The following is a 14,033-nucleotide window of genomic DNA, read 5'->3' as shown; positions in this document are numbered from 1 at the left end:
CAAATTATAGGGTCACAGAGTCTTTGTGTATTTACATTCACCTAACTTGATGATGAGTGTTTCCATTCTTAGTTTTTCAAATCTGTATTTGTTTGTGTCAGTGGCTTACAGATAATGAGGAGACGCCAGTGGCAGATGCTGTGAAGCTCTACTGGATGTTTGTAAGAACCATGCAGCCAGGCATTCTTGGCGTGGTGATCACGGCTCTGCTTTACATCTTCCTGTTCATCATTTCTTCTTTGATTTTATATGTATATTGTCTCAGGTAAGATGCTTCAGTCACTTTGTTCTTCAGTGTGTTCGGCCTCCGGTCTTCTTCTTATACATTTAGGTTGTGAGGAAATGGTTAAAAAAGAAAAGTTAGAACCATTTCTACATTGCTAAGGTACTCATCTCTTTAGTTACCTGTAACACTTGTCCTGAAGACCAGCCGGGAAATTATTCAATTTTTATGAAAATATCTTCTCCTTTATAGAGAGAGCTAATTTTGCTGCGAATTATTAAACCTGCTTCTCCAAACCAGAGACCAGTAGCAAACAAGGAAAAATCTCTTGATATCTAATGACATTCTGGGAAATTTCCTGAAAAGTTTGTCTTAAATTCTTTTTTTCTTCTCCTTTCAACCTGCTTCTTCCCATACTTTCCCACCTCTATTAAAGTCACCACTAGAAAAATTATTCTTCAGCTTTGATCCTGAATATCATGTGTTTAGCTTGCCAGGTCACCAGTTTAGCAAACAGTGTATGTGTGTGAAGAAAGAGAAGCAATAAATACAAGGTGGTATAAAAAGTACTAGGAGGACGTTTTATTCTATTGATTATTTTATTTGTTTCACAGAAGATTTTTAGTTTGATGTAGTCTCACTTGTCTATTTTCACTTTTATTTCCTGTTTTTTTTTTGGGTATACTATCCGCGAAATTATTGCCAAGACCAATGTCATGATTTCCCCCTATGTTTTCTTCTAGGAATTTTAGTTGCAGATCTTATGTTTAGTTCTTTAATCCATTTTGAGTTGATTTAACATATGGTGTAAGATAAAGGTCAGTTTTATTCTTTTGCATGTGAATATTCAGTTTTCCCAGTGCCATCTATAGAAGAGACTTTCCTTTCCCCATTGCGTTTTCTTGGCATCCTTGTTGAAGATCAGTTCACAATGTATGTGTAGATTTTGTGGGGGGTTCTCTAGTCTGTTACATTGTTCTATATCTATCTTTTTATGCCAGTACTATACTATTTTAATTACTGTAGCATTGCAGTGTAATCTAGCAATTCCATTTCTGGTATTTACCCAAAAGAATTGAAATCAGAACTTTAAGGAGATAATAGCATTCTCATGTTCATTGCAGTACTATTCACAGTAGACAGGACATGGAAACAGTCTACATATCCATCAGTTGATGAATATATAATGTGGTACATATAGCCAATGGAATATTATTCGGCCATTAAAAAGAAAGAAGTCCTGTAATATGTGACAATGTAAATACATGTGTATAAACGTTGAGGACATTATTCTAAGTGAAATAAGCCAGTCACATAAGGCCAAATTCTGCATAATTCCACATATATGAAGTATCTAAATAAGTAAAACTCATAGAAACAGAAAGTAGAATGATGATTTCCAGGGGCTGAGGAGAAGGGTAAATACGGAGTTGCCATTCAATAGGTAAAAAGTTTTGGTTACAAATGATGATTAAGTTCTAGAGATCTGCAGTACAACATTGGATGTATAGTTAACAATACTGTATTGTGCATTTAAAATTTTGTTAAGAGGGTAGATCTCATGTTAAGTGTTCTCACCACCATTTTTAACAGAATTCCAAAAAAGAGATCAACACAAGGATCTCCAGGAGCATAGAGAAGAGGAACCAACACATATCTGGTGGAGGATGTGGGCAATAGGTGAAGATTTCAGTGGAAATAGGATACTTAAGTAACCTTTGAAGCCTTCATATAATTTAGATGAAAAACAGAGGGAAGCAGGTTTTCAGGCAATGGGAAGATATATAAAACTGTATGGTCTTGCAAAAGCATGATGTATTGGCAAATCAAATGTATTTCGACATAGCTAGTGTGCAGAATATGGGGAGAGGGCAGTTAACAGAGTTAAGGTTGGAAATACATTCAAGGACCAGATGATAAAAGACTTGACATAATATTATGGAGTTTGACTTTGTTTCAGTGGTAAAGTGAATACATTAAATAATTTAATATGACTTTTAATTTTAGGAAAAGCTTTCTAATAGTAGAAGGAAAGCTGACTTTAACAGTGACCAGGTTGGAAGTAGGAAAATCTAGTTAGAAAACCATTTTGATGGTCTAGGCAAGGAGTTTCAAAATTTTAAAGATAAAGTCACTAAACATGGGAAGTTAGCGTATATTTAAGAAATAGTTCTCTGCATATGGCTAGCCAGTTTCCCCAGCACTGCTTGTTGAATAGGAGATTCTTTCCCCATTGCTTATTTTTGTCAGATTTGTCAAAGATGGTTGAAGATGCGTGGTGTTATTTCTGAGGTCTCTTTTCCATTCCATTGGTTTATATGTCTGTTTTGGTACCAGTATCATGTTGCTTTGGTTACTGTAGCCTTGTAATATAGTTTAAAGTCAGGTAGCATGATGCCTCTAGCATTTCTCTTTTTGCTTAGAATTGTCTTGGCTATACAGGATCTTCTTTGATACCATATGAAATTTAAAGTCATTTTGTTCTAATTCTCTGAAGAATGTCAATGGTAGTTTGATGGGAATAGCATTAAATCTATATGTTACTTTGGTCAGTATGGCCATTTTCATGATATTGATTCTTCCTATCCATGAGGATGGAATATTTTTTCATTTGTTTGTATTCTCTCTTATTTCCTTGAGCAGTGGTTTGTAGTTCCCCTTAAAGAGGCACTTCTCATCCCTTGCTGTATTGCTAGGTATTTTATTTTCTTTGTAACAATTGCAAATGGGAGTTCATTCATGATTTAGCTCTCTGCTTGACTATTGTTGGTGTAAAGGAATGCTTATGATTTTTGCACATTGATTTTTGTATCCTGAGATTTTGCTGAAGCGGTTTATCAGTTTAAGATTTTGGGCTAAGATGATGGGGTTTCCTAAATATAAAGTGATGTCATCTGCAAACACAGACAATTTAACTTCCCCTCTTCCTATTTGAATACACTTTATTTCTTTCTCTTGCCTGACTGCCCTGCCCAGAACTTCCAATACTGTGTTGAATAGGAGTGGTGAGAGAGAGCATCCTTGTCTTGTACTGGTTTTCAAAGGGAATGCTTCCAGCTTTTGCCCATTCAATATGCTATTGATTATGGGTTTGTCACAAATAGCTCTTATTCTTTTGAGATATGTTCCATCAATACCTAGTTTAGTGAGAGTTTTTAACATGAAACGATGTTGGATTTTATCAAAGACATTTTCTGCATCTATTGAGATAATCATGTGGCTTTTGTCTTTGGTTCTGTTTATGTGATGGATTATTGATTTGCATATGTTAAACCAGCCTTGCATCCCAGGGATGAAGCTGACTTGATTGTGGTGGATAAGTTTTTCAGTGTGCTATTGGATTCAGCTTGCCAGTATTTTATTGAGGATTTTCACAACAATGTTCATCAGGGATATTGGCCTGAAGTTTTCTATTTTTGTTGTGTCTCTTCCTGGTTATGGTATCAGGATGATGCTGGCTTCATAAAATAAGTTAGGGAGGAGTCCCTTCTTTTCAATTGCTTGGAGTAGTTTCAGAAGAAATGGTACCAGCTCATCTTTGTATTTCTGGTAGAATTCAACTGTGAATTCATCTGGTCCTGAGCTTTTTTTTTTTTTTTTTTTTTTTTTTTTTTTTTTTTTTTGCTTGATAGGCTACTAATTACTGCCTCAATTTCAGAACTTGTTATTGGTCTATTCTGGGATTTGACTTCTTCCTTACACCTTATACAAAAAGTAACTCAAGATAAATTAAAGACTTAAATGTAAAACCCAAAACCATAAAAACCCTAGAAGAAAACCCAGGCAATACAAGTCAGGACATAGGCATGGGCAAAGAATTCATGACAAAAATGTCAAAAGCAATTGCAACAAAAGACAAAATTGACAGATGGGATCTAATTAAACTAAAGAGCTTCTGCACAGCAAAAGAAAGTATCATCAGACTGAATAGGCAACCTACAGAATGGGAGAAAAATTTTGCAATCTACCCATCTGACAAAGGTCTCAAAATCCAGAATCTACAAGGAACTTGAGCAAATATACAAGAAAAAAATAAACAGTCGCATTAAAAGTGGGCAAAGAATATAAACAGATACTTCTAAAAAAAAGACATACATGTGGTCAACAAACACATGAAAAATAGCTCAACATCACTGATCATTGGAGAAATGCAAATCAAAACCACACTGAGATACCATCTCATGCCAGTCAGAATTGTGATTATTAAAAAGTCAAGAAACAATAGACACTGGTGAGGCTGTTGAGGAATAGGAATGCTTTTACACTGTTGGTAGGAATGTAAATTAGTTCAACCACTGTGGAAGACAGTGTGGCAATTCCTCAAGGATCTAGAACCAGAAATACCATTTGACCCAGCAATCCCATTAGTGAATATATGCCCCTTAAAGTATAAATTATTCTATAAAGACACATGCACATGTATGTTTATTGAAGCACTATTTACAATAGCAAAGATATGGAACCAACCCAAATGCTCATCAGTAATAGACTGGATAACAAAAGGGTGGTACATATACACCATGGAATACTATGCAGCCATAAAAAGGAATGAGATCATGTCCTTTGCAGGGACATGGATGAAGCTGGAAGCCATCATCCTCAGGAAACTAACACAGGAACAGAAAACCAAACACCACATGTTCTCACACATAATTGGGTGTTGAATACTGAGGACATATGAATACAGAGAGGGGAACAACACAGGGCAGGGGCTGTTGGGGGTGGGGTAAGGGGAGAGAACTCAGACGACAGGTCAATAGGTGCAGCAAACCAGCATGGCACATGTGTACCTATGTAACAAATCTGTACATTCTGCACATGTATCCCATGTGTTTAGAAGAAATAAAAACAAAATAAAATATAGTTAATGAGCAGAACATAACTTGTGGGCTGACTGGAAGTTGAAGATAAGGGAAAGGATGGTAGTTAGTATAGACTCAATATTTGGAGTTGAGCAGGTGGGGGATGGCTGTAACATCTTCAGAGGCAGGGATTTGATCACAAATAAACTTTTACAGGAGATAGATAACAAGTTAACTCTCTTTTCTTTCATGTTGACCTTTGATGTTCAGCTATCTTTGATATTGCCAAGGGAAAATATGTTATGGGAAGTTCGATGAATAAGAGCAGAGCTTGGGGAAATTAATAGAAACTAGAGTATATATGGTTGAAGTCTTGAGCTTCATTACCTTTTGGTAGGGTCTAAATTGCAGTGGGCTGAGTCAAGGATGTGGATGTAGATTTCATACTTAGCGACTTTTTTTTTTTTAAACACAGTTATGCTATAAATAGAAAGTGCTTAGAAAAAGATATTTAAAAAAGAATGATTTTTAAATATGGGCATAGTTTGAATATACTTCTATGCAGAAATGAAAATTTACAGAAATATTGTAAATACTTAAGCAAGGAGTATATTTGAGGGAGGTCTCTGAAGTCATAAGGTGGAACTCAGATAGGGACAAACCTTGGTTTTTGGAAAAGGATCTTGTCTCTTGATGTGATAAGGAAAAAAAGGTAAGGGTGAATACAGATGCTTGGAGCTTTGTGGCTAGTGCCAAGGGAGTTCACATATGATAATCATTATTTTCTATGAAATGCGAGGTGAACTCACTACTCAAGTCTTCTTTCAGTAGACTGATCATTCTCTGATGCGGCCCTTAGGTCACTAACATAGCTGTTGTAAAATTGCCTAATTCTCCAGGGGATGTGTGTTGTTTAGGCCCAGGCTTGGTTTATATTTTGACATGTCATAAGCACTGTATGTCATCTTTCCAGAGCACTTACTTTCTTAGGGAAGGGCAGAAAGTCTTCTCTGATCACTCAGTTTTCATTTGACCACTAACTTATCATGTGGCCTTAGGCAAAGATGTTCATTTGCTAGATTTTAGGGATTGTTTGGTGTGTAACATGATGAAAATAACATGTATGTGTAGATTTTTATAACAGGCTCGACATGAATAATAATTATTATTTAAAATGACTGGGTTTTCCCAAAGAAGTTAAAAAAATAAAATAGCATGACATGTAGTTTAGACTTTTCTAAGATGAAAAATATTATCAGATAATATTTTGTATCATTTATTCCCACATCAATATAACCCTTTTCACTTAGAATAAGATGAATGTTTACAGCCATACTCTTCACTGTCTGAGGTCTACAACTTTATTATCTAAATTATTTATAAAGTTAAAAAAGTATGCCCAAAATTTATGCACCAAATAGCTGACTTAATACTTTGCTACCTAAAGTAAATGGGTATTTGAATTAAATTAGAACCAACCCAAATGTCCATCAATGATAGACTGGATAAAGGAAATGTGCTGAAAACTAGTGGTGCTTTTCAGCCCAGGAATCTCCTGGTCTGTGGGCAGTGGAAACTTGTTTGGAGATGCAGTGAGCACCCACTATCTGCATTGTTCTTGCTGGGAACTGCACTCCAGAGCTGTTCTTATTCAGCCATCTTGGATCCTCCCCCAAGAAACATTAACATTTTTAATGATTTTAATGATTTTTTCTTATTCTGGAAAGAATATATGTGATTTATGAAAGAAATTGAATCTACAGAGAAAAGTCAGAGAATACATTTATAAACACCAACAATCTCGTCTATGATAAAGCATTGTTAATTTTTTAGGAGCTTTTATTTCAACTGTTTTCCCACATATATAAATATTTTTACAAAGTTGGAATTATATTCTACAAAAACAACTTCATATGTTGATTTTAAGCTTAATATTATTTGATACATATTTTTATGATTTTTTACTAACTTTATGAACAATGCATACACAATATTTTATATTGTACAGAGTATACTGCAGAAGCATTATAAAATACGTATTTCCTTATTGCTAGGAAATAGATTGTTTTACATTTTTGTACACCTTATAAATAATTCTAATGAATATCCTAAGGCACAGGGGCTTGTCTACATTTTAAAGTATTATTTGAATAGAGTTCTGGAGACCCAGAAATACGGGTCCATAGGGTTTGATATTTCTAAGACACTTGACAACTATTGCAAGCTTATTTTATAGGAAAGTACTATGGATTTATTTTTTCACAGCTGTAAATGAGAGAAGTTCTTAAACCATGTTTATGTCATGCCTTAACTTTTAAAAAATTTAATAGAAGAAATGAAATCTCATCTTTTTCTAAATGTTAGTTTTTGTTTACTCATCACTAAACATTCTTACTATGATCATTATTCATTATTTCCTTTTCTGTGAATTGCTTTTTTTTTTTTTTTTTGAGATGGAGTCTCGCTTTGTCACTCAGACTGGAGTGCAATGGCATGATCTTGTCTCACTGCAGTCTCCGCCTCCTGGGTTCAAGCAATTCTCCTACCTCAGCCTCTTCAATAGCTGGGATTACAGGTATCCACCACCATGCCCAGAGAATTTTCATATTTTTTTAGTAGAGATGGGGTTTCACCATGTTGGTCAGGCTGCTCTCGAACTCCTGACCTCAGGTGACCCACCTACTTTGGCCTCCCAAAGTGCTGGAATTACAGATGTGAGCCAGAGCCCCCAGCCTTTGAATTGCTTTTTAAGTGTCCTTTTGTCTTTCTTTCCACAGATCATTCAAATATTTATCTTATTCACTTATATGAGTTATATATATATATATATATATATATATATATATATATATATAGTATTAACCATTTTGTCATAATTTAACAGATATTTTCTCTATTTTCTGCTAGCCTTTTAAATTTATGTTTTGATTTTAAAATAGTTATTAAAAATTTACATAAAGCCTTTTATAGTTTTTATGACATTTAAATAACAAACTTGAAAAATAATTGTTCCCCATTAAGAAATTTTGTAACTATTTACTTCTGTTTTTAGAAAGTTTGAATTCTTTTCATTGAACCACTACTCATAAGCCATGTAGAAGTCATTTGATGTGGCTAGTGTTGAGATCTAAAAGAGATATTTTTTATTTTGAATTTTCTGGTCTGTTCTGTAAGTTGATATCATCATTAGATCTTAATTGTTTTGCCATTTTATCTTACCAGCTTTTATTTTAAATAAATTTACCTCATCATTTTGTGTTTCTAGTGTGATGGACAGAATAAGTAAGCTGCTTCTTTTTTTTTTTTCCTAGATAATCTTTTACAAAATTTACCTTTCCCCAAACATTTATAAGTGACTACTATGGACATTGGCATTCGGGAAAACCTGTGAAGCCCAGTGTTTGGTCTTTCAGCATTCCTTCCAGATAAAGCTTCCATTGATATCATATAGATTCTTAAATTCCAAACCCTTTATCTAAATAGTACAAAAGATCTCCAGGCTATTTACATTTTTCTTTATAATATGCAGAGAACAAGAAATCGCAATTTAAATGTTAGTTAGATTTGTTTAAGCTTTTTATAATCCTGGAAGCTGTACACAAATCTAAAAGACTGATAGTCAAGTTAATTAGTTTTTGAGGGTCCTTATGTCTTCTTAATCATTGATTTAATAGTTCCAAATAGCCTTATAAGTTTTAGCTGCTGTCATTTATTACTTAGGAAAATTAATTTAGATTAAAATAATTTAAAGACAGATTTTGATGAGAATATTATGAGCATATTCATTGTCTAGGGACTATGTATGAGATAATCAAAGATTTTCTACTTTCTAAATCTTTTTACTGTGGAAATTTCCACAATCTCCTTTACAATATTCCTTGGTAAAGGCAAAATATTGTTTACCAGGTTAAAGAAAAGTTCTAAAATGTATGTAATTAATATATAGCTAAGCAATTTTTATTCCCTGAATTTATCACCTAATTAGTTCATGGGCACTCTATGCCCTGATAGGCAGAAATGAACTATGTACATTGTGACATACTTGTCTAGTAATAGATGTATTTGAAAGATTTAGATATTAACATTGCATCAGCTCCAGTAAACAGAATTATTGTAACCCAATGGCTCAATGCTGCAGGTCCAGAATCGTTCACTGAATGCTCCTTTGCTAAAAGCTCATCCATGTTTCTCCTTCTACTCCTTGGACTCTAAGCTCTCTTGTGTGGGCAATTGAGACCAGGTTGTAGCTGATTGCATTTCCATCTTTGTTTCAGCAGATACAGTGCTCTGTTTCTACCCCAGCTATTCCCATCCATAGCCACAAGAAGCTAGGTCAGAGATAACGTGAACATTCCTTGGCGTGACATTTGTTCTCTTTTTTTTTTTTTTTTTTTTTTTTGAGACGGAGTTTCGCTCTTGTTACCCAGGCTGGAGTGCAATGGCGCGATCTCGGCTCACTGCAACCTCCGCCTTCTGGGTTCAGGCAATTCTCCTGCCTCAGCCTCCTGAGTATCTGTTCTCTTATAAACATAAAAGCTGGTTGGTTTAGACTCAGTAATTAATCACTTATTTGATGAATTGACTTTTGGTAAATTTGCCTGTTTTCCGAACCTCTAGGATAAAAATAATATAAAATAATCTATTACAACTTCTACTTCCATCCCTAGCATGTGGGAAACAAGGCGTGTGGGTTTTGACCAGTGACGAACAGGTGTCAAGAAGGTTATGTGTACCCAAATGAAGTGGCAAGGTGCAGATTGCCTGGCTGACATGGTCTAGATTCCTGATTTGAGCTTATTTTAGGTCACTGAAATGAGAAGCTTTCTTGTCTTCTTTCATGTAAGTACTTGCATCTGATAGCATAGTTAATCTGCACTGGCTAGTGCCACACCCTACTTTTCTCTGTCAGCAATATATATAGTTTCTCAAACTCTTCCTGAAAAAATTTTGCCATCCTTATTACTGGAACAATTAAACAAACAATACCAAAAAGAGTATTTTGGTTTGCTGCCACAAACCAAGGAGGATTACCTGTGCATAAAAATGGTGTGTTGAATTTTCTGTACCTTGTATTTTAATGTTGCATAAGTAGTCAGACCAGAATGAAACAAATATTGTGAGAAAATGACATGGCATTCTTGAACTGGTGACTGAGGGCAAGACTGTGGACTCTATAATTCACCCTTCTTTATACCAAGAAAAGTACCTGGAATACAATGGAACACAACACATATTTGTTGAATTAAAATCATGAATAAGTAAATGGATACTTTTTTATGTGGTGAAGACGCACTTTCCTTTTCAAATAAAATGTAACTTACAGGCTATATATTCAAATGACACTTGTCCCCAAGTGTTTTCCATTTTGAACTGTCAGGTGGAATATACTGAACTGTGGAAAGGCACACACACAGCTCTCGTGTGTGTTGATTTGACTTATCAAAATGACCAGAATAGGCTTTCAGTTTGACTTTTTTGGTGACAGTTAACTTTAAAAAATACAATGCAATGTGGAAAGAGGAGTTAAAAATTGTCAGAATGAAGCATAGCAGGAGAAATGCAAAACATTTAGTCAATGCAAATAAAAAATTCAGAGAACCCAAGATGGTAGTAACCATGTATATATGCACAATGATCTCTAAATCCGGTCTTGATAATTCTCTTTTCTAACTTTGATATTTCCAAATCTCACTTCCATGGCCTCCATCTTCTGCTTTCCTACCCAGGGAGTCTTTTTTCTTTATTGATCTGTTAAATAGGTTAATATAAGACATGTTCAGATGCTCAGAATTGCAGACAAGTTCCTAGTGATCTTGGACATACTTACAAAGGGGCTGTCCTTCTGCAAAGGCACAATGAGAGGTGTCTCCTCCTTTACGCTAGTTCCAGTGCATAAGCAGTGGTCTTCATCATTGACATTGATCTTGACACTGGACCTCTTCCTGACACTGTTTTCTCCCAGTTGCTATGACCTCACAGATGAGTTGGATTGGAGAAAGGGCTTCTGTAGTTCTTCTATTAATAGTTCATTTTATGTTTTGCAGTTTGGGTTTCCCTAGTACAGATCCTATAACAGATGCACCTATATAATCTAATGAGTCAGTGCCTTCAAAGGAATATCAGACAATATGGACTGGTAAATCTGACCCATTAAAAAATAACATCTTAATTCTAACCAATAGCTGTCACAAAAATCTCAGTATCTCTAAGTATAGGTACAGATAATTTCCTATTTCATCCTATACCATAGGAATTGGCATATGGAGATAATATAGAGGGCTTTCACACCTGATGACCTTCGTTTTGGTAATAATTTCTTGGCTATAACACCAAAAGCACTGCTAATAAAATCTACAATATACAAATACAATGACATCAAGCTTAAAAACTTTTACCCATCAGAAGAAATGTTCAAAAGGATTAAAAGGCAACCTACAAGATGAGAGAAAATAACTAGAAGCCATGTGTCAGATAAAGCATTAATATCTATAATACATAAGACAATTCTACAACTCAACAATTAAAAAAACCCTATTTCAAAAATGGACAAACAACTCGAATAGATATTCTTCTAAAGAAGATATAAAAATTACTGTTAAGTTCATGAAAAGATGCTCAGCATCACTAATTATTAGGAAAATGCAGATCAAAACCATAATTAGATATGACTTCACACTCAAGAGGATTCCCATTCTCAAAAGAACAGAAAATAGCAAATATTGGAGAAGATGCAGAGAATTTGGAACCCTTGTGAACTTTTGGGAACAATGAAAAGAGTTCAACTATTATGGAAAACAGCATGAAGAGTCCTCAAAAAATTAAAAATACAATTACCATATGGTCCAGTAACCCCACTTCTAGGTATATATCTGAAATAATTAAAAACAGAATCTCGAAGACATATTTAAATATCCATTTTCACCATAGTATTATTCACAATAGCCAAGTGGTACAAGAAATCCAAATGTCCATTGACAGATGATGAATGAAGAAAATGTGGTATACACATGCAATAGAATACTATGTGGTCTTGGCCGGGCATGGTGGCTCAAGCCTGTAATCCCAGCACTTTGGGAGGCCGAGGAGGGTGGATCATGAGGTCGAGAGATCGAGACCATCCTGGTCAACATGGTGAAACCCCGTCTCTACTAAAAATACAAAAAATCAGCTGGGCATGGTGGCGCGTGCCTGCAATCCCAGCTACTCAGGAGGCTGAGGCAGGAGAATTGCCTGAACCCAGGAGGCAGAGATTGCGGTGAGCCGAGATCGCGCCATTGCACTCCAGCCTGGGTAACAAGAGCAAAACTCCGTCTCAAAAAAAAAAAAAAAAAAATACTATGTGGTCTTAAAAAAGGAAAAAAATTCTGTCATGTCCTACAACATGAATTTATCTTAAGGTCATTATGTGAAATGAAATAAGCCAGAGAAATGCTGCATGATTCCAGACACATGAAGTATCTAAAGTAGTCAAAATTATAGCAACCAAAAGTAGAAAGTTGGTCACCAAGGACTGGGCAAAAGAAGGAGGGTGAACTGGTATTTAATGGCTACAGAGTTTTAGTGTTGCAAGATTAAATAGTTCTAGAGATCTGTTGTATAATAATATGAATATATTTAATGCTACTGAACTGTACACTTAAATATGATGGTTAAAAATCACATTTGTAGTTAATTTTCCTCCAATTTTTAACCATATGATGCTTATAAAAATACATTTGTGGTTAATTTTCCTCTAATGAATGAGTGTAATACAGTGGTTCATTCCTGGCTTGAAGGGAGGTAGACCTGGCTTAAACTATGTCTCTGTTACTTACTAGCTGTGTATCTTGAGAAAATAGTTTTACCTCTTTGACTCTATTTTTAATAATGTGAATAATAAAATGAGAACTTTGAGAAATAGACTTAATGTATATAAAATATATATTACAAATATTTACTCAATAAATATAAACTATTATTATTTCTATTGGCCGTATGAGAGTAGCTAATGAGATCTGTATTTAGGAATAAATTAATATATTTAGTGCCTTTCTAACTAAATGGTAACTTAGGCCATTTTATTTAGTTATAATATTGGTTCTTTCAAAGTAAACATGAATTTAATTTAAAAATATAGAACTTTCAATTAATGTTCACAACTCCACATATATATGGCAAGAGGACTTCACTATTGAAATTTTGAAAACCATTGTTTTCTCCTCCAAATCACTCTTCATTCAGATTTCCTAGCTTGGTAAATGCCAGAACCACTCAGTTCTGAAGATGGAAGGGGAGGGGAAGGGAAGGGAGGGGCCATCTTGGGGAACTATGTTTGAAACTGCCTTTGCAAAATTATGACAGTAAGCGAAGTTTAATGTGGTTGACTCCATCTTGCTCTGGCCTCCAAGTTGTCCTTGGTAATTCCTGGCATAGGCCGAGCTAATTTTGGGAGAATTTAATTTATAGTTTAACTTTGAAGCAAGGATGATAATAGTAATAGTCTCTCTCTAAAATGAATCTTCTCCCTCTTTGGGGGCTGAAGCTGTCTTTGTAAGACCAGTGAAAAGCCATAAGATTAGGAATATTGGATGGGCCTCACTTCTGCTAAAACATAGGCATAGTTTTCATAGTCTCTTACTGTTCTGTAGTCAGTTGGTCAGAGATCACAAGATTTGTGACTTCCCCAGTTGCTCCTATGGAAAACATCACTATGGTAAAACATAAAGGGCTGGTTTGTGAGATATTTTTCAGACTGACCCCACATGGAATTGTGACTCATGACTCAACTGGTCCCATGGCCCTGCCCAGAGGTGGACTTACCACGTGAGGACCATTTTCCACACCCTGTGATTTCATCCCCAACCAGTCAGCAGCACCCATTCCCTAGCCCCATGACTATGGAAGTGTCTATAAAAACTCTAGTCTCTGAGCCTTCTGAGATATTCATTTGAGTAAGAAGTCCATCTCCTATGTGGCCAGCCTGACGTTCATTAAACTCTTTCCTTACTGCAATGTTGTGATCTCAGGGA

At 35.2% G+C, this 14,033-nt stretch overlaps 1 protein-coding gene across 1 annotated transcript in view; it reads left to right on the top strand.

Moving 5' to 3' along the window:
* LOC101045670 (uncharacterized) overlaps positions 1-14,033 on the top strand; it is a 292,425-nt gene that overhangs the window by 205,171 nt on the left and 73,221 nt on the right. Inside the window, exon 10 of the mRNA XM_074397112.1 lies at positions 102-265. Coding sequence (XP_074253213.1) covers positions 102-265 — 164 coding nt within the window. The remainder of the gene's footprint in view (positions 1-101; positions 266-14,033) is intronic.

This window comes from Saimiri boliviensis, chromosome 4, assembly GCF_048565385.1.
Source record: "Saimiri boliviensis isolate mSaiBol1 chromosome 4, mSaiBol1.pri, whole genome shotgun sequence".
Lineage (NCBI taxonomy): Eukaryota > Metazoa > Chordata > Mammalia > Primates > Cebidae > Saimiri > Saimiri boliviensis.
The sequence above is the reverse complement of the archived record's forward strand: the minus strand, read 5'-3'. Positions and strand labels throughout refer to the sequence as shown.